At 35.1% G+C, this 27215-nt stretch overlaps 1 protein-coding gene across 1 annotated transcript; it reads left to right on the top strand.

Annotated features, from left to right (window-relative positions):
* The first annotated feature begins 3345 nt into the window (after positions 1-3345).
* LOC139842510 (5'-3' exoribonuclease 3-like) lies at positions 3346-15508 on the top strand. The gene is made up of 24 exons (XM_071832641.1): positions 3346-3558; positions 3642-3738; positions 4186-4262; positions 4397-4588; positions 4741-4860; positions 10036-10098; positions 10189-10245; positions 10337-10441; positions 10519-10689; positions 10794-10871; positions 10993-11142; positions 12542-12664; positions 12776-12868; positions 12958-13053; positions 13222-13292; positions 13387-13515; positions 13608-13684; positions 13767-13807; positions 13923-13997; positions 14080-14219; positions 14314-14373; positions 14480-14555; positions 14783-14856; positions 14944-15508. The coding sequence occupies exons 1-24, from the start codon at positions 3346-3348 to the stop codon at positions 15302-15304; spliced, it is 2739 nt and encodes a 912-aa protein (XP_071688742.1). The 3' UTR covers positions 15305-15508.
* Positions 15509-27215: the final 11707 nt, after the last annotated feature.

The raw sequence follows: 27215 nt of genomic DNA, 5'->3' as shown, positions 1-27215 counted from the left end.
TTTCTCTTATTAGAAAGAATATGTATATGATTGCGAAGATGAAAGAAGTAGACGAAAAACTAGAGATGAGAGAAGCGAGCCCAGAAAGAGAAGGAGAGGAAGGAAACTACGGGCGAAGGGCTAACCCAACACCAACCCAATAGAGCTAGCCAGCAAGCTCAGGCTAAGAGCTGGGTAAAAAAAAAAAAAAATCAATGTGGAAGTTAATTTGGTTTTAACCGATATCGAACCGAATTCAAATTTGGTTTTCGGTTCGGTTTTGGTTTTGATTTTGGTATTTGAATTTGGTTTCGGTTTAGTTTTTGGTTTTAATTTTTAGAATTTCAAAACCGAAAAAACCGAACCGAATAAACCGAAAAATCGAAAACCGAACCGATGAACACCCCTAGTTATGGGTTGTAGATTGACTTCAAAGAAACTGTAACAAATAATTTATGGGAAAATTGTTTGAAAATGCATCGAACTTTCATCATAATTCTATTGTATGCATCAAACTTTAAGATCTCCTATTGTATGTATTCAACTTTCTAATTTGTTTTATTGTGTGTACTTAACCTGTTATAATAGGTAAACTACAAGTCATTTCAATTTCATTTTAAGACAAAATTACATTATTAATTCCTGGTGTTTGTAAAATATTGCATATTAGTCATTTATAGTTATTTTTGACGCCCCTGATCCCTTATGTTTCATATATTACCACCCATCACTCACGCCTCTTTCCTCCATTCCAATCTTTGTCAGAATACGGTTAATTTTTTATAAAACCAATGAAATTATTAAAAACAATAAAGATGTGAATATAGGGATGAAAAAAGTGAAGACAAAAACACAGTTCAACAATCTACACACTTTCTCCATCTATTTTCTCATTTTATAATCACTTAAAATTCTTACTTCAAAACTAATTAAAAATCATGTATGAACCTCACAATCACAATCACCATCACCATCATCACAGATCTAAAACTGGCCGAACAAACGTTTCCGGTTCCGGCGATACTGGTGACGACGGAGACAACGACGATTAGTGGAACGGAGTTTGGGATGGAAGGAGCAACCATGGAGATCTAGACGAAGATGAAATTTGTTGGAGGGTGAGGGTTTAGAAAATATTTACACAGAGTTGAAAATGGAGTTAATTGTGGTGTTACAGTTGATGATGATGATGTTTAGACTGATTATTTAATATTTAATACAGTATTTAATTTTAATCCTTGGATTATAAATTAAAAACTATACTCACTTCAACCAAATACTAGAAATCGATTAGTGTATTTATTGTCAGCATAGTAAGACAATTAGTTACGTAAGTCATAGCCAAACACCCCCTTTAAAAAATCTCACCATAATCAGACCTTGGTGTCTTCTGAATTCTCGAGATGGCAACACAAGAGTCAAAATATAATCATCTTCACACTTTAAAGGAGGGCACACCCATATATAGCGACTTTTGAAACCACGTAGTAAAAGTACTTGTATAATAAAGAACAAAAAAAAAGTGAAAAGCATACAAGATTTCATAATATACAAATGTACAGAGTGCTTCACAGCTCTGATTTCGGGCTTAAATATGATTTACCTAATCCAAACTCTTGGAGAAAATGTTAATTGTGGTCTTTCAGTCTAAATGTTCCATTGTTATTGTTATGGGTTTAATTTGGCAATCAAAATGATTTTTAATTTGGGAATGAAATTCTAATGTATATAATATAATGATGATAATGATGATGAAGATGATGATGTTTGGAGAAATTGCAATTGTCGTCTCTTCTTTTGAACTGAAATTTGATTTAGTGATTTACACATAAAATTAAGTTTTGGATTGTATATGGACATTAGATTTTTATATTTGAAGGAAGATGAAGAAGATGATTGAATTTAGGAAGGGGGGTGAATTTGTTATGAAGTTGAAGTTTAAGGACGGAATAAAAAAATAATACAAACCACAAGGACTACTTTTGTACTTATTTATACATATTAACCGGATACCTGCTATACAAGTTACTTAATATATACAATAGAACAAATTAGAAAGTTGAATGCATACAATAGAAGATTTGAAAGTTAAATGCATACAATAGGAATACGGGAAAGTTCAATGCATTTTCAAATAATTTTCCCATAATTTATATATGGATCCTAATTATCATATCTGTTAGCATACTCAAATTTTGTTTTCCATGTTATACTTAAAATTTAAAAATTCTTATTTTTGCATATAGTTGTTAAATGTAATGTAATGTAGTAATTTGGACCCGTAGCAATGTTACTATTTTCTTATTTTATTATCAAATTTAAGGTTTTTTTTTTTTTTTTTTTTTTTTTTTTTTTTGAAAAATGACAAACAAGTATCCTATACAACATGTAACATGTTGATAGTGGAACTTCTTTTGGTTAATACTATTGATCTTGGTAAAAGTTAGTGTGATATCTATGTAACTATGTGTCACTTAAATTAAAGTATAGCAATTGTTGTAATTAAAGTTATAAGTTCTTTATGTTACTCCGATATAATTTTCCTTTGATTGTGATGATTCAATTCATTTGGTGATTTTTTTGTAGGATCTTTTTGTTCTTTGGCATCGTCACTACAAAGTACTATATGCCCTACAAGAATAGGGTTCTTAAACAACACATGAACATCACTTCAGAAAATATGTTATATTGTTATTTATAATGTCCTAATGATAATATTTGTATTTTATAAGGATTTTTTCTTAATGTTTTTTAACAAAACCCGTGAATTCACTGGTCTTTAAACTAGTTTTGGACTATTTTTGCTTGGAACCATCTTCTAATCAACAAACCATTACTTCGATCTCAAATCTCTTCAAAATTAAATGAATAGACAAGGATATTATGAGGATAAATATGTTTAATTCGAGCAATATCAATATTTTTATTTTTCTCTTTTTGAGAAAAAGAGTTGTTTTATAGTATATGCTTTTGTTTTTAGCCAAAAAAAGATATACGGAGTACCATATAACATATTTGTGCATTAAATGTTTGTACAGTACAATATATAAAGCGTCCATGAATGTGATGGATTTATCCAATTTACTGGAATACCCTTCTATAGAAATATCACTACAAGATTGATTTGATGGGAATTGGTATTGGTATGTACTAGTAGCACACAACTGCAGTGGTAATCATACTTTTTCTTTCAGCAGTCATAATTGTTTTCGGGAACCCAAACACACTTCAAAAACTGCTTTTTAATCTTCTTCAAAACTCTTAACCTCTTCTTCTACGGAGTATCTAAAAACATCGTTGAAGAACCAAAACTACATTATTATTATTATTTATTATAATTATAATTATAAATAATTAAATTATAATATGGGTGTTCCTTCATTTTACGGATGGCTTGTTAACAAGTATCCAAAAATAATAGTAAACGCAATCGAGAAAACTAACGACCAAGATAACGGACTTTTGAGTAACCCAAACGGTATTGAGTTCGATAACTTATACCTGGACATGAACGGAATCATCCATCCATGTTTTCACCCTGAAAACGACAACGTTCTTGAACATGCAAGTTTCCCGGCCGTCTTCTTTACCGTACTTCATTGCATTTATTTATTTATTATTTTCTTGTATTTTACTTAATTTAATTTGCGTGTTTTTTACAGGTAGAAACATACGGTGAAGTTTTCAACAATATATTTGATTACATAGATAGGATCGTAAATATCGTGAGACCCAGAAAGCTCATTTACATGGCCATCGGCAAGTTTTTTTTTTTTTTTTTTTTTTTTTTTTTTTATATAGATATTTTTGTTTTTTGAAAATTACATGTATTAACAATTATAGTTATATTTAATTAGTTTGTGTTTTTTTTACAAAGTAACTCTGTAACTGCATATTTCGCAATATTTGAGAAGTACGTACTATTTTTTGTTTTGAAGGTTTGACGTGAACGGTGAAATCTGGTTTTTTATTTGAATCTAAATCTCGCAAAAATGTTGCTTTTATTTATTTAAAAATATTGCGATATCCGGTTATATAGTGAAATTTTGACCATTTTTTGCTAAATTTGACCGACTTTATCGTAAATGTTGATACCTTTATTTGTATGCAAAATTTATGGAATTTATTTAGTAATTTTTTTGTAAATACAATTAAGTAGTTAATTAGTCAGAAGTAATCTATCTATATATGGTGTTATTATTGTAGATGGTGTTGCTCCAAGAGCAAAAATGAATCAACAACGAAGTAGAAGATTTAGAAATGCTAAAGATCAAGAGACCCTCGTATGGTTTTCTTTTAAAGTTTTATTTATAGAAGTTAAATTACTTGCGTATAATAATATCTTTCATTATGTATAGGTACAAATGAAAATTTGTATAAAAATTTTAAATTACTACTGTGTACTTACTTTGTTTAGAAAAAGGAAGAGGAGAAATTAAGAAGACAATTTGAAAATGAAGGTAAAGAGGTACTTCCAGAATACGAATCACAAGTTTCTGATTCGAATGTGATTACTCCTGGAACAGAGTTTATGTATGAGTTATCAAAGCAGCTTCAATCTTATATTCGGTTGCGAATAGCAAACAATCCACCATGGAAACAACTGAAGGTGTGTTGTGTATGTCTATACTGACTAGTTTTCAGAATTTGTTTGATTTAATAATTGATGATGAGATTGTAATGCAGCTTGATTCATTGATTATTATTATTACGGAGTATTAATTAAAGTATTAATTATTAATTGTGTATATTTATATATAGGTGATCCTTTCAGATGCAAATTCTCCCGGTGAGGGAGAACATAAAATTATGTCGTTCATAAGGCTTCAACGGACTTGCGTGGGTTACAACCCGAACACGAACCATGTTTTGTATGGTCTGGTATATTTCTTTTTAGATTATGAGGCCATAACTGGGATTATTTTATGTTAGAATTAGTTGTAGTGTTTTGATTTAGTTGAATGTGATTGATTAGTTTTAGTTAGGATTGTTTATTGATTAGTTGAATTGTTGTTGTAAGTGAGGGGATGTTTTGTAGGATATGAAGACTTAGTGTTTTTAAGGGAATGATTTTATTGCTTTTTGTTTTGGTACATCTACTTTGCAATACATGGTGGCTATTTATAGCCATCTTAAGTTGGCTAATGATCAAGCTAGAATCTTCTAGCTAATCTAGTGATTTCTACATATTATCACTACTAAATATCTATACTTAAATATCTACTATCTATAATTAATCTAGACAATTCTAGAAAAACATTACATTTTAACACTCCTTCTTAATGTTTTTCGATGTTACTCCGAGCATGTTGCGTAAGAACTCGAACTTTGGTCTTGGGAGTGCTTTGGTGAATATGTCAGCAATCTGCTCTTCAGTCTTGCAGTATTTTAATTCAATATCTTTCTTGGCTGAGCTTTCTCGCAGAAAGTGATACTTGATGTCAATGTGTTTTGTTCTACCATGGAACACTGGATTCTTTGCCATCGCGATCGCGGACTTGTTGTCGCAGAATATTTTTGTAGCTTCATCTTGTTTCTCGCCCATGTCTTCTAGTATTCTTCTTAGCCATATAGCTTGATTAGCTGAGTTTGCGGCTGCGACGTACTCAGCTTCGGCTGACGATTGTGCCACCGTTTCTTGTTTCTTTGATGTCCATGAGAATACACCAGATCCAAGTGTGAATGCGTATCCGGAAGTACTTCTCATGTCATCCACCGATCCGGCCCAATCACTATCTGTGTATCCATGAAGCTTCGAGTCTGTAGTCGGCTTGTACCATATTCCATAGTCCATGGTACCTTGCAAGTATCTTAATATTCTTTTAGAAGCTCCATAATGTATTTGAGTAGGGTTTTGCATGTACCTGGATAGTAGACTTGTTGCGTACATGATGTCTGGTCTTGTTGTTGTTAGATATAGCAGACTTCCTATGAGACTTCTGAATCTTGAAGCATCCGCTTTCTCCGATCCATCTTCTTGTCTCATCTTCTCATTGGCAACTAGAGGTGTGGTGACGGTTTTACAACCGTATAGTTTAAACTTTTTCAGGAAATTTTCTGTGTATTTCTTTTGGCATATGAAGATGCCTTCATTTTCTTGACTGATTTCGATGCCAAGAAAATAGCGCATCAATCCAAGGTCACTCATCTCGAACGTTTTCATCATGTCTTTTTTAAACTCTTGTATCATTCTCTCATTGTTTCCCGTATATATAAGATCATCAACATACAAGGAAATAATGAGAGTGTCAGAGTTACCTTGGGTTTTGATATAGAGTGTGGGCTCACTTTGACTCCTCTTGAATCCTGAACTTGTGAAGTAGCTGTCAATGCGGCTATACCAAGCACGTGGTGCTTGTTTAAGTCCATATAGAGCTTTCTTTAGCTTCAGGTCTTGTTCTTCTTTTCCTTTCTGAATGAACCCTTGTGGTTGCTCGACGTATATTTCTTCTTCGAGAAATCCATTTAGAAAGGCTGATTTTACATCTAGTTGGTGAATCTTCCACCTTCGTTGAGCTGCTAATGCCACAAGTGCTCTTATAGTGTCTAGTCGAGCTACTGGTGTAAAAGTTTCGTTGTAGTCAACTCCTTGTTGTTGTGAGTAGCCTTTAGCTACTAGCCTTGCTTTGTGTTTTTGTATAGAACCGTCAGGGTTGAGCTTTGTTTTGTAAACCCATTTAACTCTAATGATTTCTTTATTTTCTGGAGGATCAACTAACTCCCATGTGTTGTTTTTCTCAATCATTCTTATTTCTTCATTCATAGCAGCCACCCACTTTTCATCTTTCGATGCAACTTCATAGCTTTCGGGTTTAATAGTTGTGAAGTTGCAAGTCTCGTATACCTCTGTTAACTTTTTAACTCTTCCAGGTGTTGACTCTGGACTTGATTAGTCTTGTGCTAATGGTAGTGTTGCTGATGGAGAAGTTGGCGTAGTAGGGCTTGTTTCTCCAGTACTTTCATGACTAGGAATGCTCCATTTGTAGTGGTTGTTGAGCTGGAGTTTCTATAGATATCCGTGGCAGATATGTTTGTTTTTCAGCTTTGTCTTTCTCCCAGTTCCAAGAAGCGTCTTCGTCAAACTCCACGTCTCTGCTAATCACGATGTTATTGGTCTTCAGGTTATAGACTCGGTAGCCTTTTGACTTTGTACTGTAGCCCAAGAATATTCCCTTCTCTGATTTTTCTTGGAGCTTGTGACGTTTCTCCTTTGGAATATGGATGTAGCAGATAGATCCAAATACTCGTAAATGTTTTGCCGACGGTTTCCTTCCACTCCATGCCTCAATTGGAGTCTTGTTTTCTACTGCTTTCGTTGGACATCGATTCAATATATATACAGCCGTGTATACAGCTTCAGCCCAGAAACTGTTTGGAAGGCCTTTTTCGTGTATCATCGTTTTGGCCATTTCCATTACAGTTCTATTTTTACGTTCAGAGACGCCATTTTGCTCAGGGGCGTAACCAACAGTGAGTTGGCGTTTAACGCCTTCATCTTCACAGAATTTATTAAATTGTGTAGAGGTGTATTCTTTTCCTCTATCACTTCTTAGTGTTTTTATATAATGGCCACTAGTCTTTTCTACGTAATTCTTGAATTTCTTGAATATCGTGAAGACTTCTGATTTTTCACGCATGAAATAAACCCACGTCATTCTAGAATAATCATCGATGAAGAGGATAAAGTACCTGTTTTGGTTAAGAGACGGGGTCCTCATTGGTCCACAAACGTCAGTGTGCACCAGCTCTAGTATACCTTTCGCTCTCCAGGCTTTGTCACCAGGAAAAGGTTTTCGATGTTGCTTGCCCATCATACAGCTTTCACACGTGTCGATGATCTCTTCTATGTTCGGCAAGTCTCTCATCATATTCTTCTGTTGGAGGATTTTTAGTGCGTGAAAGTTAAAGTGGCCAAATCTTCGATGCCATAGCCATGATTCTTCAACTTGAACTTTCATGGCCGTGTCTTGGATATACTGCCAACGAAGCGGAAAGTTGCGATTCTCCATTGGCACTTCGGCTATTAATTTATAGTTATTTTTCTTGTCACGAATAACGCATGATTTGTCTTCGAAGAGTAAAGAGTATCCGTGCTCCATCATTTGTCCAACACTTAGCAAGTTACTTGCTAGGCTTGGTACTAGAAGAACGTCATTGATAGATCTAGTGACATTATTAGTTTGAACAGTAATAGTACCTTTACCTTTAGTATCAACAAGCGCTCCATTCCCTAGTTTGACGCGGGACTTTACGGAGGTGTTGATACTATCAAATAACTTTTCATCTCCTGTCATGTGGTTGCTGCACCCACTGTCGATCAACCAAGTATCGTCCCTTTGTTTATTTGCGACATGACAGGCATAGAATAGTTGATTTTTGTTCTCCGGAATATCTTCACTTTCTTCCGTGAAGTTAGCTCGATGATTTTGTTTTAATCGGCAATCTTTTTCTATATGCCCAAATCTTTTGCAATTATTGCATTGTGGCTTCCCTTTGTGGAAACAATCTTTCTCCAAGTGGTTTGTCTTTTTGCAGATACCACATGGAGGATAGTTTTTTCTTCTCTGATCAAACCCGGTTCTGGGTTTTTCTCCTCCTCTCGACTTTTCTTCGAGATTTCTTTTCCCCTCATTATTAGATTTCTGAGACCTTATTTTGAGTTTAGACTGAAACGCACTTTCAAGTGAGTTTTCACTACGCCGACTCAGTCTAGCCTCATATGCTTCAAGAGAGCCAATTAATTCTGTTACTGACAGAGTCTCAATTTCTTTTGACTCTTCAATAGCGGTAATTACATGATCGTATTTCTCGGTCATACTGATAAGTATCTTTTCTACGATCCTCTTATCAGTTATGTTATCTCCATAGGCTCTCATTTGATTTACTATTTCTTTAATTATAGAATAGTAATCTTTTACGGTCTCAGTCTCTTTCATATTTAAATTTTCAAAATCTCTTCTGAGAGTTAGAAGTTTGACGGATCTCACCTTGACATTTCCTTGAAATTCTTCCTGAAGGATCTTCCACGCCTCTTTGGCTGTCGTAGCTCCCATGATTCGTGGAAAGATAGACGGTGTCAAGGCTTGTTGAATGTAGCCTAGAGCAGCAGCATTTCTTACAACATTTTTGTTGTATTTTTCTTGTTCTTCTGCGGACAGAGTTTCGACGTCTTTTGGAGTTGTAAACCCGACTTCGACAATATCCCACAAGCTTTGTGCTTGGAAATATGTCTTCATTCGGATACTCCAAAAATCATAGTTGTCGCCATCAAATATGGGGACGGGAATATTATATGCACCAACGGTAGTCATGGTGTATTCGAACAACGCCCAATATGGCTCTTGATACCACTTGTTAGAATTAGTTGTAGTGTTTTGATTTAGTTGAATGTGATTGATTAGTTTTAGTTAGGATTGTTTATTGATTAGTTGAATTGTTGTTGCAAGTGAGGGGATGTTTTGTAGGATATGAAGACTTAGTGTTTTTAAGGGAATGATTTTATTGCTTTTTGTTTTTTGGTACATCTACTTGCAATACATGGTGGCTATTTATAGCCATCTTAAGTTGGCTAATGATCAAGCTAGATTAATCTAGACAAAAAATCTAGTGATTTCTACATATTATCACTACTAAATATCTATACTTAAATATCTACTATCTATAATTAATCTAGACAATTCTAGAAAAACATTACATTTTAACATTTTAGTATTTTTTTAAAGATCAATAAGTTTAGTAAGCTTATTTAAAATAAGAGAAATAACTGAATTAACCTGCTAACCTGGATTTATCTTAAAGCTTAGACCTTTTCACATGTTTACTGTTTGGCTCACGGAATCTGATGGGATTCCGGCAAAATTGGAATTGAATTTAAACACGACGCATGTCTAAATTCTGTTTCAATTCCGCCGTAATCCCATCGGATTCCGTGAGCCAAACGGGACCTCAGTTTTTTGATCTTAAGATGTTAGTTGTTGTTGAAAGTTGGCAGTTGTATGCAGTTATGATTTTTCTTCTTATTTAAACTTACATTCAATATATTATCGTTTATTACAGGATGCAGACCTCATTATGCTGGCTTTAGCAACCCATGAGATCCATTTCTCCATTTTGAGAGAGGTTAAAGCTTTGATTAACACATTACACATGTATGCTGAAGTGAATTGGTGTATTTCTTACTAATTAATACTAGGATTTGTTTTTTATCAGAATGTTTCGGTTGAAGATATCAGGCAATCAGAAACCAAGGTAATAAAAATCACAAGGTTTTTTTAAACAAAAAATCTTTTTCTATGTTTTATTTGCCAACTGTTTTCTTCTATATTTGCCTTTTGCTTTTGCTTCTGCTTCTGCTTAGTTTGATCTGGACCAAAGTTTGAAAAAAACGGGTGAACAAATTAGCAACCTAGGAATTTCGACATATACCAAGAAAAGGTCTCTGGTGAAGAAGAAACCGTACCAGGTAAGGTGCTAAAATATTGCACACTTTGCATGATTGTAGTGCAGTGGTTGTTTATTTGTTTTTTTTTCTTATTGCAGTTTCTTCATGTTTGGATACTACGAGAGTATCTAAATCTGGATCTAAAAACAATAAATACTCCAGAAAAGTTTGAATTGGATTTTGAACGGCTGATTGACGATTTCATTTTCATATGCTTCTTTGCTGGAAATGATTTCCTACCCCATATGCCAACGTTGGAAATCCATGAGGTTCAAATGCTTTTTATATCTCATTATATTCTGAAAATAATGACAAATGTTGTAATGCTCATTGATTTTTGATATATGATGATTGTTATGTTATTGTCATTCAGGGTGCTATAGATTTGCTGCTTTACGTCTATAAAGAAGAATTTAAGAACCTTGGAGGGTATCTAGTCGACATGCAAAAGGTTAGTGTGAACTTAAATTTGACATTTTGTGGTTAAATTTTGTGCTTTATTACGGAGTATTGATTAAAGTTCGCAAGTAATCACATCAATAGCTCCACTGAGTTTGGTAATATGGAAACAGGCGAATGATAAGAAAGGAAGTTTTATCAAGTTGAAGAGAGTCGAAAAGTTCATCCTTGCTATTGGAGCGTTTGAAGATAAAATCTTCAAGAAGAGATCTTCGGTCCATGACAAAAGGTTGAGACATATACTTTCGAACCTCCATCATTCGGTAAGTTTGGTAACTCAGCGCAACTCACACCAAAAGTTCATCGATGTTGTATCATCGACACTAACCAATATACTAAAGAACAAAGTGAACATTAACCCCATTTGCCGATGTCATCTACTTTGTCTTTTTGTGTGTTTTTATATGGGGAAACTTTTGGGGGGCGTTTGGTTCAAGGATTTCAATTTCCAGGATTTGAAATCCCATGGGATTTGAAATCCCACAGGATTTGAAATCCTGGGATTTGAAATCCTATCTTCTGTTCGGTTCGAGGTTTTCAAATCTCAAAATTTGTAATGCGAACCCGAACGTGAACGCGGTTGAAAAACCAAAACTCGAAATCGAAACATGAATCCAAAACGAGAATGCGACCGTGATACGCGAACCCGAAACCGAAATGCGAACCCGAATTCGATACGCGAACCCGAAATGGACAACGAAACGCGAACCCGAAACGCGAACCCGAAACGCGAACCCGAAACGCGTACCCAAAACGCGTACCCGAAACGCGAACCCGTAACGCGATCCCGAAACATGACCCCGAAATGCGAACCTGAAACGCGAACCAGAAACTCGAGCCCGAAACTCGAGCCCGAAACTCGAACCCGAAACGCGAACCCGAAACGCGAGCCCGAAACGCGAGCCCGAATCGCGTATCCGAAACTCGAACCCGAAACGCGAACCCGAAACGCGAGCCCGAAACGCGAACCCGAAACTCGAACCCGAAACGCGAACCCGAAACGAGAACCCGAAAATCAAACCCGAAAAGCGAACCCGAAATGGAACCCGAAACGCGAACCCGAAACAGGAACCCGAAACCCAAAACGTAAATCGTAAACGTAAAATCATAGAACATGGGATTTCAAATCCCTCATATATACAAAGGATTTTCAAATCCTTCATCATCTATGGGATTTCAAGGGATTTGAAATGCAAATCCCACGAACCAAATCCTCCAACCAAACATGGAATTTCATGGGATTTGAAATACAAATCCCTCCAAATCCTACGAAATCCCACGAACCAAACGCCCCCTTGGTTTTTTACCCACTTAGATTTGTTTCCTTTGCTTCTATCCTTTTTACTAAAGAACAAAGAAAGTGAACAATACCACTTTGCAGTCGTCATACTGACATCAGCATGATGTCAACTATTTTGTCTTTTTGTGAATTTTTTTTTAGGGAAAGCCTTGGGTTTTTTTACCACTTCAATTTGTTTCCTTTGCTTCTATTTCTTTTCTACTTTTCGTCAATCGAATTTATCAAACTTTCTCACGCCGCGAAGCGAGGGCACCTTACCTCGTTTGTTATACAATTAACATTATAGACATTTAAATTGGGACTTAAAACATTTGAGATCGTATACTCATTTTTTCCATCATGTCGGTTAAACTTATGTTCAGGGAGGTAATGAAGGAGAAGACTTGTTTCCTGTGACATATACATGTAATGAGAAGGGCTCGGCTACTACATCTTCTATTGTTGATTTACGAGGCAGCAGTACTAGATTTCCCGATCATGACCAGGTAATCCTTATTAAAGGCACTACCTGCTGTCTTGGCAATTTGTTTTTTATAAATCTTACATTCGTATGAATAACTCTATTAAATTATATATATGCTTTAACATCTGCTTAGGTTCTTGAAAATACTAAAATGTTAAAGGAGAAACTGAAATCCTACACACGTGAGGCGTCTGATGTTTGGAGGAATGGACTTGTTACAGACACGGTACCAATATATGCGTAGTTCTCTCGTATATTTCAAATTTGGAGATTGTAATACCATGATCAAATCCCATTTAATATTCCACTTTTTAGGTGAAATTTGGTTCATCTGGTTGGAAAAGAAGGTATTATAAACACAAGTTTTCTGCCGACACAGATGAGGATATGGAGAAAATGAGAAAGAAAGTTGTAAGTATCTTCATAATTTGTCTCGACTTCTTTCTTAAATATCTGATTTGTCCAATGTGAATAATCTGTTCCATCATCATATAATGCATTTGTTTAAATCTAGAACATTTTAACAACAAAACCCGAGTGCTTTTGTGGTAAACCGTTTTGTTTTTGTTTTCCATCTAGGTTGAAAAGTACACTGAAGGGCTCTGTTGGGTTCTTCTCTACTATTTCTCTCATGTGCCATCCTGGACATGGTGAGGCAAATCTTGTACTATACCATATTAACCTTTATTTGTTCATGTATTTGACTACTCAATGAATATGGGACCCACAATGTTCTATCAACAGGTTTTACCCCTACCATTACGGGCCCTTTGCGTCGGATATGAAAGGCCTCTCTAGCACAAAGTTAGTATTTCAAAAAGGATTGCCATTCAAACCATTCGATCAACTTATGGCGGTTCTTCCACCTAAGAGGTAAGTTATCTGATTTATTTTTAACGAACTTTGTCTCATTAGGTTGTCATGTTTTTGTTTAAAATGTGATCGAATATCTGTTTGTCATGTAGTGCCCATGCACTGCCGGTTTTATATCAGTTACTGATGACTGATGAAGAGTCGAGTATTCACGATTTCTTCCCTTCCGGTAAGCTCTATGGATTTCATTCAATATTTTAGTATTCTCTAAAGCAACTAGCTCGGCTTTATTTGGCGCCATTTGTATTCAGATTTTGACATCGACACAGATGGAAAAAGATTTCTTTGGCAGGTTAGGGGTTCGTTAAACAATCATTTTTGAAGTTGTAGCAGCAATGTGTTTCCTTCTAGGAATAAAGTTTTAAAATTTATGTCAATACTCATTAATCTTTTTATCAACTTTGAAGGGTATCAGTAAGCTTCCTTTTATTGATGAGGAGCTTCTTCTTACTGCGACAAAGAAGATCGAGAAAGACCTCGGTGTAAGTCTGCACAAACTTCATTGCTTTTCTATTTGACCAAGCAGACCTTGTAATGACATTTCGTTGTTTATATACTTAATAGGAGGAGGAAGTTAAAAGAAACGTGCAAGATTCTGATCAGTTATTTCTGCATTCTTCTGAAAGTTTAGCTTCTCAAATAGTTTCGAAAATCAACAATGTGGGATCTGACAAGCAAAGTAGCTCGGTCAAAATTGATATAAGGTTGTAATGATCGTTATTCAAGTTTAGTCCTCCTGCCTCGTGGTGATTAATTTTCCGTTCATATTTAATTGTTTGTCTGTTTTATTGATTTCAGTGGGGAGATAAATGGGTTTGTTTGCCCTAAGCTAGAGTCCGTTAAAGATTCTAGTGTTCTGTAAGAACTTGCTTCGTAGCTCTATACTAGATTCATCATCGAGATTATGCATGTTTTATTTACTGTTTTTACTACATTTATTAAAATTATAATTATGCAAATGCAGATGTGTACATTATGATCCACCAAGCTTTCGTCTCCATATCCCTCGCGTGCTTGAGGGGACCAGCATCCCCGAAACAGTATGCTGTCTTGGCTAATTTAGTTATCTTTTTTTTTTTTTTTTTTTTTCTTCTTTTCTTCTATTCTTCAATTCATATAAAAATTTAGCTACCAAAGATTTTTGAATCATAAACATGCTTTTAGTTACGATTATGTCATGTGGTAATTAAAAGTCTAGTTTTTTTTTTTTTTTTTTTATCTGTTACAGTTGTAGTTTTCTAGTGTTGTTTTATTATCTAATTGATAGGTGGTAAATGAATCGGACATCGAAGAGAGGCAGCTATGGCACGACATTCATGGTTACCAAGGCAGAAACCAATGGTTTGTTGATTTAACATTTGATTCGATCTTTGCACTTCGGTGACTAGCTCTTGGCCCTAACAAGTTCCCTAAACTTTGTTTTTGCAGGTCACATAACAGAACCGAAGGTGCTACGAGTAACAGACCGGGTGTTGGGACTAGGAATATGTATCCTGATGTCGTTATCCAAGGTGCTGGAAGTGGTTGGTCAGGTAGAGGACGAGGTAGAGTTAATGATGCTACGAGGACAATAAAAGAGCAAACTGAAGGAGGTCAGTCTAGGTGGAACACTCGAGGACGAGGTCACCAACAAAGATCTGGGATGATTAATGATCCTGCAAGGACAAACAAGAATCAATTTTGGACGGTCAAAACAGATTTGGGTTCAGGGCAGAAGAAAGAGTTAAATCGTTGGGGCGACTCACAATCCAAGACGTGTTCCGGGGACAACAGCGATCGTAGATGGTGAAGATCGAAAATGTCTGAAAGTTAAATTGACACATGTTTTTTGATGGTATGTAGTAGCATGTATATGTATCTTAGTGGTATGTAGTAGCATGCTTTTTTGATGGTGAAGATCGAAATGTAGTAGCATGTGTTTTTTATGCTATGTAGTAGCATGTTCATTCGATAATGAAGATCGAAAATGTTTGAAAACTACATTGACACATGTTTTTTTTTTGTTTTTTTTTTTTTTTTTTTTTTTTTTTTTTTTTTTTAATCTCTGTAATGTATGTGCAAAACAAAAATAATATATTTTTGTTATCTGATCTTTGATTCGGTTTTGAAAATTATATGGTTGCAGATTGGTATGTATTGCTGCATTAAAAATGAATGTACCGACCAATATCCTTGCTAAAAATGGTTTGCCTTTGAGCATGTGAAAGGCAAATTACTCAAATCTGCAATAAAGAGCAAGAAGGTTTCTAACGCGGTGGCGAAATTGGGTGTTTCTTGATTCATATTTGTGTTGTTTGGTTTCTAGTTTGTGTTGGGTTTTAATTGTTTCCATTTATGTGGAAGTTATCCAAGCCCAAGCTCAACAAAATTAGGCCCAATGGTTGTTTGACTTGGTCAACCATCAGAGACATCTTAATTCAAATCAAGTGCAGCTGCATTCAATTGATACGAGAGAGATCAGATAGAGATCAAGAAAAAGAGTGAAAAACACATTTCCCGTCTACAGTGACAGCAGGCCAGAAAAGAGATGATCCCCGGAGATCCGACCGCTGAATCTTCACGATATTTGGGCTGTGTCTTCCTGACATCAGTGCCAACATTTTCAACCGTTGAATTCGTCTAAAAAGGCCTGTAGCTCGTGATTTTGTTGCTGGAACAGAAGGCAGTTTATTGGTAGTGTTGTTCATCTTTTGTCTTTAATTTCTTCATATACTTGTTGATTATTGTTGTTCAAGAGTATGATGATGTTGTATACCTCTAGTTGAGCTAGAGAAGGATTATTGTATTGCTCTCTTGTTGATGATAGTGGAATTTAAGTGGCTTACGAGTCACATGGTTTTTACTCTCGATTTTGAGAGGTTTTCCACTTAAAAAGTCTCGTGTGTATTGTGTGTGCTTAGTTATTTCGTATTTGCTGAATTGGGACAGAATTGGGGCTGATTTGTGGTGATTGTGGTATACCTTATTTGTTAGTTTACTCACGGGTTCATACGGGTCGGGAAATGCTTGTCAAACGGGTTTGTTTCCGCTTTGTAGTTTGCCCGTTGTGATTATTTTCCCATCAAATTGGTATCAGAGCTTAAGGTTATTTGATTAACTTGTGTGAAAGATGGAAGCTAATACAAGTAAGATGGTTAGTTTAAATGGTTCAAATTATCATGTTTGGAAAGGTAAAATGGAGGATCTTCTTTATGTGAAAGATTATTATTTACCTGTTTTTACTGAGAGTATGCCTGAGGGTAAGTCTGAAGCTCAATGGAAAATTTTGCATAGACAGGTATGTGGGTATATTCGGCAGTGGGTTGATGATAATGTAGTGAACCATATTACTGGGGAGACTGATGCTAAAGCCTTATGGAAAAAGCTTGAACAGTTATATGAACGAAAGACTGGGAATAACAAGTTGTTCTTAATTAAACAATTGATGGGTTTAAAGTATCATGATGGGACTCCTTTTACAGATCACCTAAATGCATATCAGGGTATTATTAATCAGCTTGCAGGAATGGGTATCAAGTTTGAGGATGAGGTTCAAGGTCTCTGGTTACTTGGTACGTTACCGGACTCTTGGGAGATTTTTAGGACATCTTTGTCCAACTCTGCACCAAATGGTATTATCACCATGGAATTGGCTAAGGGTAGTATTTTGAATGAAGAGATGAGAAGAAAGTCACAAGGTTCCTCTTCACAGTCAGATATCTTGGTCACAGAAATGCGAGGGAGAAGTCATAGTAGAGGTCATGGTAAAAGAGGCAAGAATCGTAGTAGCTCAAGAAAAGAAAAGTTTTCTAATGTTGAGTGCTATCATTGTCGTGAAAAAGGGCACACAAAGTGGTATTGTCCACAGTTAAAAAATGAGAAGAAAAAGGCATATGACAAGAATAAACAAAAGAAAAGTGATGGTGGTGATGATGATAAGGTTGAAGTTAACGCTATCACGGATGAGTTCTTTGTTTGTATTGATTATGATATGATCAATCTTACTCATGATGACACGAGTTGGATTGTTGATAGTGGTGCTACATGTCATGTTGCAATATGTAGAGATCACTTCTCATCTTACACTCTAGGTGACTATGGATTTGCTAGGATGGGTAATTCTGGGTTATCAAAGATCGTTGGTATTGGAGATGTTTGTTTGAAATTTGACACAGGAATGGAGTTAGTTTTGCATAGTGTAAAACATGTTCCGGATATGAGACTTAATGTTATTTCAACAGGCATTCTTGATGATGATGGTTATTATAACGGTTTTGGTAATGGTATTTGGAAACTAACTCTTGGTTCTATGATAGTGGGAAGAGGCAAGAAAGACTCAAGATTATACATAACGAGTCCGAAGATCATCCAGAACATTGTTAACGCAGTGTACAATGTTGATTCTACCGAGTTGTGGCATAAAAGACTTGGCCACATGAGTGAAAAAGAGATGTCTATCTTATTTAAGAAGAATGTGTTGTCGGGTGTTAGTGATATTAATTTGAGTAAGTGTTCTCACTGTTTGGCAGGGAAACAGACCAGAGTTGTGTTTAAGAGTCATTCTCCTTTTCGAATGGAGAACGTACTTGATCTAGTACATTCGGATGTGTGTGGGCCTATGAAGACTAGGACACTTGGTGGATGTTCCTACTTTGTTACATTCATCGATGATCATTCCAGGAAGGTGTGGGTTTATACCTTAAAGTCAAAGGATCAAGTATTTGAAAAGTTTAAGGAATTTCATGCACTAGTTGAAAGGCAAATGGGAAGGAAACTTAAGTGTATTCGAACTGATAATGGTGGCGAATACATTAGCAGATTTGATGCTTATTGTAAGGAGAATGGTATTCGGCATCAAAAGACTCCACCAAAGACACCTCAGTTGAATGGCTTAGCAGAGAGGATGAATAAAACTTTGGTTGAGAGAGTTAGATGTTTGCTTTCACATGCAGGGTTGTACGATTCCTTTTGGGGTGAGGCTTTAAATACGGCAGTTCATATTATTAATCTAACCCCTTGTGTACCTTTGCGTTTTGATGTTCCTAACAGGGTTTGGAGCGGCAAAGATGTTTCTTACTGTCATTTACGAGTCTTTGGATGTAAAGCATTTGTTCATGTTCCCAAAGATGAAAGGTCAAAGCTTGATATGAAGAATAAGCCATGTGTATTCCTAGGTTATGGTGAAGATGATTTTGGGTACAGGTTATATGATCCAGTTCAGAAGAAACTCGTACGAAGCCGAGATGTTGTGTTTACAGAAGATCAGATGTTAAAAGATGTTGATAAGACAGATTCAGTTCCTCAACCTAGTGCTGATCTTGTTGATTTGGATCCAGTTACTCCACAACATGTTGGAGATGATGTTTATAATGATGAACATGATACTGATGATGATTATGCTCCGGAGCAGGTAGAGATTCCAGTACCAGATGTGCCCCCATTTGTCCAACTTAGGCGGTCTACCCGAGACCGTCATCCTTCTGTTAGATATTCTGCTGATGAGTATGTATTACTCACTGATGGGGGAGAGCCAGAGTGTTATGCAGAAGTTATGAAAGATGAGCATAAGAAGGAGTGGGGTGAAGCCATGCAAGATGAGATGAATTCCTTACAAGAGAATAATACTTATGAGCTGGTGAAGTTACCTAAAGGCAAGAGAGCTTTGAGAAACAAATGGGTATTCAAAGTGAAGACCGATGAGCTTACTTCACAACCAAGGTACAAAGCTAGGTTAGTCGTCAAAGGATTCAGCCAGAAAAAGGGTATTGATTTTGATGAGATTTTCTCACCGGTTGTGAAGATGGGATCTATTCGAGTGGTTTTTGGGGGTAGCTGCTAGTCTTGATCTTGAGGTTGAACAGATGGATGTCAAGACTGCTTTTCTTCACGGTGATTTGGATAAGGAAATCTATATGATGCAACCTGAAGGTTTTCGGGTTAAGGGTAAAGAAGATTATGTTTGTAGACTTCAGAAAAGTCTATATGGGTTGAAGCAAGCACCTAGACAGTGGTATAAGAAGTTTGAGTCGGTTATAGGAAAGCAAGGCTACCGAAAGACAACTTCAGATCATTGTGTCTTCTTTCAGAGGTTTGGTGATGATGATTTCATCATATTGTTGTTATACGTTGATGATATGTTAATTGTTGGTAAAAATATTAAAAGAATTGCGCAGTTGAAGTGAGAATTGAGCAAGTCTTTTGCAATGAAAGACTTAGGGCCAGCAAAATAGATTCTTGGCATTCGTATTTCTAGAGATAGAGGTGCTAAGACGTTACATATATCACAAGAGCAATACATTGAAAAGGTGCTTAGTAGATTCAACATGGAGAATGCTAAAGTGGTTAGTTCCCCTCTTACTAACAACTTTAAGCTAACAGATAGAGATTGCCCTACTTCAAAGGAGGATGTTGAGGAGATGGATAAAGTTCCATATGCTTCAGCGGTTGGTAGCTTGATGTATGCTATGGTGTGTACTAGGCCTTATATAGCTCATGCGGTAGGTGTTGTTAGTCGGTTTATGTCAAATCCGGGTAAGAAGCATTGGGAAGCAGTTAAATGGATTATGAGATACTTACGAGGTACTTTAAAGTTAGGTATCACATTCGGAAATGGAGAGCCGGTGCTTGTTGGTTATACAGACTCAGATATGGCAGGAAACAAAGATAACATGAAATCCACTTCTGGATATTTGATGACTTTCGCAGGGGGAGCAGTTTCAAGGCAATCAAGGTTACAAAAGTGTGTTGCATTGTCTACGACCGAGGCTGAGTATATGGCAGCAACAGAAGCGTGCAAAGAACTATTGTGGATGAAAAGATGTAATGACCCGGAATTTTCTGACCAAATTATACTTATGAGCTTAATATTTACATAAATTAAACCATACCAACATGATAAGCAATCCAAATTGTTGAGACTTGTGTTTTTGAAAAGAGTTTTACACAACGTTTGACCGTCCAATATGACCGATGATATCACGAACAATATAACATACGATAATTATACGTTTGTGTATATATATGTATTCATATATATTTAACATGATCTAAGGATGGTTTAACATCTCATTGTGTACTAATGACAATGAGTTATAAGTATATTTTGAAACTACTAACTTAAGTTTTCAAAACGATAACTATACGTAACATTCTTTGATATATATACTTATAATCTATAATGATTATACATGTATCGTATATATAATGTATTTAATCACTTTTTAAGGACTTAAATACATAAAACAATATAAGTATATTCACAAAAGATAGCTATATTTGAATTCTCGTTCCGTTTCCTCAATATTTCTATACGTATATCTAGGGTATATGTACCCGTATCATACCCAGCTTCTATACATATTTACTATTGGTATATACACATCAAATCAACATCCTAATCAACATTATTACTGCCCTAGATATGAGGTAACTAGAATTTGTCAAGTAGTATGAATTATTAGTAAGAAAACAAAATTAGGAATCCTTTTCTTTCTTTATAAACTAAAAACGTTTTTATAAATGAACACCATTTCTTCACTCCATTTTCTCATACCTACACCCTCATTCCTCTCTAAAAATACTCCTAACTTCATACTTGATCATCTCCAAGTATTTTCCCCATCATTTAGCTTCAATTACAAGCCTTAAATACCATAAGAAAACTCTTTCAAGAACATATCAAAATAACCACCCATTTGAAGAAGTTTACTTCCAACCTTTTGATCTAACTCCACTACTCTTTGATTCCAAGATTATTTCTTATCTTTTGCAGTAACTTTGTCCAAGTAACTTGAGGTAGTAACCTTGTTCATAATCTTATTCAATTCATATTCATATAGCTATCTTATTTTGTGGTATAAAATTTTAACAACAAGAACATAGTTTGAATGATTTCAAACTTGTTCGCAAACTAAATAGATCCTTCTAACTTGACTTTTAAAACACTTCAAGACCTGTAATATATCATAATGATATGCTAACCTAACAAGATATAACTTGATTTTACAAAGAACATCTTAAAAACTGAATCTACGTCATCGGAGTGCAACCGGGGGCTGTTTTGGGTTGGATAATTAAAAACCATCTTGAACTTTGAATTGGAAGTTCATGTTCTGAAAAAAATGATATTTCTTATGAATATGTTAACACATAAAAATTTCATGGTTTAACTCAAAGTGTAAGTATTTTTAGAAAAATGATCATTAAATGTTGTTTTTATGATGGAAAATGATCACTTTCATAAGTTTCACCAAAATTTGACCTATAACCTATGATTTTGAATACAAACTAAGGTATTTTCAGTTCATATTCTTAAAATTTGACTCAATCCAAGGAAGTGGCAAGTTGAACCAACAAAAACGGAGTTGTAATGAAGAAACTACGACTAAAACAAGATTGGGTATCCGAAGCTAGTTTAGCTACGAAAATATTTGGAGAAAAAGTAAATTAATCATATCTTTTCTAATTAATATGATATTTTATATATAATTACTTATGATTTGATTTTATATATTTCAGGACCACCCGTAAACAACACGAGAAGATTAATCATAAGACCTCATGATTGTACGCAACACGTCATTTGACAACACGGTACTTTATGTACGCAACACGTCATTTGAAAACATGGTACCATGGGTCGAGATTAATTTTGATCAATACGAATACGGTGGGGTCTTTATTTATTTTATTTAAGCAACTAATTGTGGACCACTAACATCGGACTGCTAACTACGGACTAAGAAAATATTAAAAGTATTAAAAGTATATATATATGTAACGATTACTTAAAAAGAAAATATGTTGATATATTATATATATGGTTAGGTTCGTGATATCTATCGGAGACCAAGTCGAATTAAATACCTTCAAGGCAAAAGTGAGTTTCATTTGCTCCCTTTTTAATTGCTTTTGCAATATATATTTTTGGGCTGAGAATACATGCGTTGCTTTTATAAATATTTACAAAATAGACACAAGTACTTAAAAATATATTCTACGTTGAGTTGTACCACTGGCATATTTCCCTGTAGCTTGGTAACTATTATTTACATGGGTATTGTAAACGCGAATCCTGTTGATAGATCTATCGGGCCTGACAACCCCAACCGGACTGGACGACCAGTATTCAACGGTTGCACAGTACTTCGTTTTGGTGACTACACTTGGTACGGTGTAGTGAGATTTCATAATAAAGGGAATATGCGACGTTGATTAAATGTTAAGTATGGTTACCAAGTGCTCAACCACTTAGAATGCTTTACATACACTTGCGAGTGTATTATGTTTATGATTATGAAATCTTGTGGTCTATTAACATATTGAAATGATTGTTATGATAAACCTATGAACTCACCAACCTTTTAGTTGACACTTTAAAGCATGTTTATTCTCAGGTACGAATTAAGTCTTCCGCTGTACATTTGCTCAATATAAGGACATTACTTGGAGCCGATCATCGCAATGGGACCAAATGTTGATGACTTCGTCCAGGTGGATTAGGACGGGTCCTTTCAGTTGGTATCAGAGTGGTGGTCGTAGCGAACCAGGTCTTGCATTAGTGTGTCTAACTAGTAGTTGTTAAGATGCATTAATGAGTCTGGACTTCGACCGTGTCTACATGTCAAAAGTTTTGCTTATCATTTCTAGTCAGAAATCATATGCTTATCATCCTTAGGAAATTACCTGCTTATCATTCATAAGTCTAGACACGTTTTACTGCATTGATAGTGTATAGACGAATTCTTATCTTAGCATATCTGTTATTGCGAACTTTGACTGATATCTTTTCAAAGATTCTCCGTAATTTACGGGATTTTGGTATTATATATACATATGTAAATTATATATTGAAGAGTACCAAATCTAACTCCTATAATCTATTCCATACCAAAAATTCATTTTCCCCATTATACAAGATGGATTCCGCATCTAGTTCGAATTCTTCAGATTCCGACAGTTATGCCGATATGGATTTCCATTCGGGTTCCGAAAGCAGCGTCACCGGAATGGATCAACCAATTTCCCATCATCTATTCTGGATGAATTGGGGATGGGTTCGTAATATACTAAATCACTGGAGACAAGAAGAAGGTGATCCATTCCATCCACCAAATTGTCCTCTTGGCGATGAACCTGAAGCACTTACCGGCGAACCTATTCGAAACACCATTTTCTCTCTCATTTCTAGAGTATCTCGTCCCGATTATATACTATCCCGTATTACAAATCTTGTTCATTCGCTAGCTCCAACCGACAATCATCCCGGTGTACTAGCAGAAGTTAACGAACTTCGCGCTCGCGTGACAGCTTTGGAGAACATGGTGCGAAGGTTGCAAACACCAGCAGCAACACCAGCAGCATAATCAGCACCACCATCAATAACATCAACAATACCATCATCACCACTAACAAACAACATCCGCATCACACGTTTCGACATCATAATCTGTCCCACAAACATCAACATCATACGCACCATAGATACCAAGGAGTACCAACAATAATGAACGATGAAGTATTGATCCATAACTTCATTGATATTCTGCGAAGAATATGTGGTTTCAAAAAGTTTTAGAGATTTCTTATTCTAGCTCAAACCGAAAAGCAAATGAGATTAATATCATATTAACACATTAAATTCATGATTTCATCTGAAGAAAATATATATGTTTTCATAAAGATTGTAATTAAAAGTTCTTTTGTACAAAATATTAATGGTGAATTTTTTTTTTAACGGGTAGGTAATACCCGAGGAATAATTAAATTTCATTTTAATAAGTTACATTGTACATTCGTTGAAGCTGATTCAATAGTCATTTACTATCCTACTTACAACCACCGATATACGTATCCGTTTACTGCAGAATAACCATTTTCATTCAATTTCATATTTGGATTTTGACTTCCCAGAATCCAACAAGTGGCATATGAAGAAAACATATGACAAAATAAAATCTGTTAGAAACAAACAAATTAACTATGAAAAATTTTGTTAAGAATCCACGCTAACTGTTCCAGCTAACTATTCCTAGCTCACTGATTACATTTTATTTATCGCAGTTTATTTATCGCAATTTAATTTTCGCACTTTTATTTATCGTCATTTAATTTCTGTAATTATTTTACGCACTTTAAATATCGGGACACGTATACAATGTTTTGACATATCATATCGACGCATCTATATATATTATTTGGAATCACCATAGACACTCTATATGCAGTAATGATCGAGTTCTCTATACAGGGTTGAGGTTGATTCTACAATAATATATATAGTTTGAGTTGTGATCGAGTCTGAGACGTATACGGGTCACGACACGTATTAATTAATTCGTATATTATATATTAAACTATATATGAATTATTGGACTGTTACTGTGGACTATCGACTGTGGACTAATGACATTGGACAATTAAAATGAATTAAAATATTGATTATAATATATGAAACTAAACATTTCTTCAAGATTGCCACTTGATTTCATCTTAAACTTCATTGTATCTCGACGATTACAATCAGCGTTCAAATCTATCATGATTCTTAAAAACACCTCAATCGAGAGGATAAACCAACCGTACTTTATCTACGGAAGAAAAGATTGATGCATATAGTTATGCATCTGAAAAACCCTCGGAAACTGAGTAAACATTTAACACGTATCTGTTCTAGTTCCCTTGACATTGTTATTACCGAAGATAGTTTTGCAATCCCTTTCCAAAGTAGCTAATTTTGTCACAGCTCCAGCAAGTCAACTCCGACTTTTCATCCGAAATAACTTTATTATAACCGCGATATATATGCGTACTCTTTATTGTTACTGGGGAACCTTTTATATTCCACAATATTACCATCAGCGATTAATCATTCTAAAACACAATTCTCCTGAAACTACCTCAGTTTGATAACCGATGACCCAGATCAGTTAACTTTGAAAATGCTGACGAAGCAGCATGTTGTAGATGATCTTAATGGCCAAAAGTTTGATGATAAAGAAAGGAGTGTTAGGAACGCTCGATAGAAAATTTAGTACCGAAAAGCGGATTATGCGAAACTATGAAGAAAGCTGTGGACAAATCACAAAGAATAAGTTTGCCTTCAAAGAATCCAAATGATTCTGTGCCTGCTGAAATCGTTAGCAAACATCTTATTTCTCATTCTAAACCTTCACAGAAAAATCTTCTTCATCATCCATTGATATTAGAAATACTAAGATATTCTCGTATGTTCTATTATAAATATCCTCCATATTTCTGACGATATTTTCACAACTATTCTTATCTGAGATCATTTATCTCTCCATAATATCTGCAACATAAAAGAAACTGTGTTAGTTTCTAAATTCTGAAACCTTCGAGTTTAAAATATGAATGTTTTGAAGTAGTGTTGGGAACTGAAGCATGGATTAGTATAATATAATGACACTTGATCAACGTCATTATATTACAGTAAGTCATGCTGAGTTTCTAATGAAGCATGATGATTCACAGTACCGTCATCATGTGCCATTTACACGACTCTTACATTCTATCTAATCTCTAAACATATCAAGAGAATATTTTTCGGGATGACTCGGTCTTCTCCAGGGTATTCTGGTAATTTAACAAATCAAAATTGTTCTATTACCATTTTCTTCTTAGAGCATTAGCTATGTTCATTCTGAATTTCATATCTACGAATTCCGGACCATTACTCGCTTGAATCGAAGTCGGGAAGAGAAAACGAAAGCATGAAGCTCCGAAAAATAATGAAGAATATAAACTTCGATAATAACCCCAAAATTACAAACCGTGTATATCGATGCAGATAGCAATATAGAGACACGGGAGAATTAGAAACACTATAAACACAAGAGTATAGTAGAAGTAAATAGATTCTTCTGGTGGTAGATGAAAAAGAAGAATGACAGATATAAAAGTTAGGAGTATATCAAGAATCAGGACTGGATGGAGTATATTGATGAATGCTTTAAAGTAAGAATCAAGGGAGAAAGAATAGAAGGTGTGAGTCGTGGAAAATAAGGAAACGAACGGGTGAATTTATAGTGAAATATCCGATAGAGCAATTGAAACAAATTATTGCATATAATCAAAGAAGATCCTGATTTCCTTAATCACCAAAGAACCAAATCTTATTACGTAAGATTCTCTTTAAATCCCGGAAATCAATCATAACTACGTCATCGGTTAAGACGAATATATTTTACTCATCTCACTCTTTGACGATAGTCTCATTTATATTCTTCACATAATCGAATCGTTTTATCTACATTACTCAATGATGATAAAACTCCATTATCACCTTATATTTGTCATGAAAACCTTCTTATTGTTATCCATTACAACCTCTATCAAATTTCGGGGACGAAATTTCTTTAACGGGTAGGTACTGTAATGACCCGGAATTTTCTGACCAAATTATACTTATGAGCTTAATATTTACATAAATTAAACCATACCAACATGATAAGCAATCCAAATTGTTGAGACTTGTGTTTTTGAAAAGAGTTTTACACAACGTTTGACCGTCCAATATGACCGATGATATCACGAACAATATAACATACGATAATTATACATTTGTGTATATATATGTATTCATATATATTTAACATGATCTAAGGATGGTTTAACATCTCATTGTGTACTAATGACAATAAGTTATAAGTATATTTTGAAACTACTAACTTAAGTTTTCAAAACGATAACTATACGTAACA

The sequence above is a fragment of the Rutidosis leptorrhynchoides genome, chromosome 4 (genome assembly GCF_046630445.1).
Source record: "Rutidosis leptorrhynchoides isolate AG116_Rl617_1_P2 chromosome 4, CSIRO_AGI_Rlap_v1, whole genome shotgun sequence".
Lineage (NCBI taxonomy): Eukaryota > Viridiplantae > Streptophyta > Magnoliopsida > Asterales > Asteraceae > Rutidosis > Rutidosis leptorrhynchoides.
The sequence above is the reverse complement of the archived record's forward strand: the minus strand, read 5'-3'. Positions and strand labels throughout refer to the sequence as shown.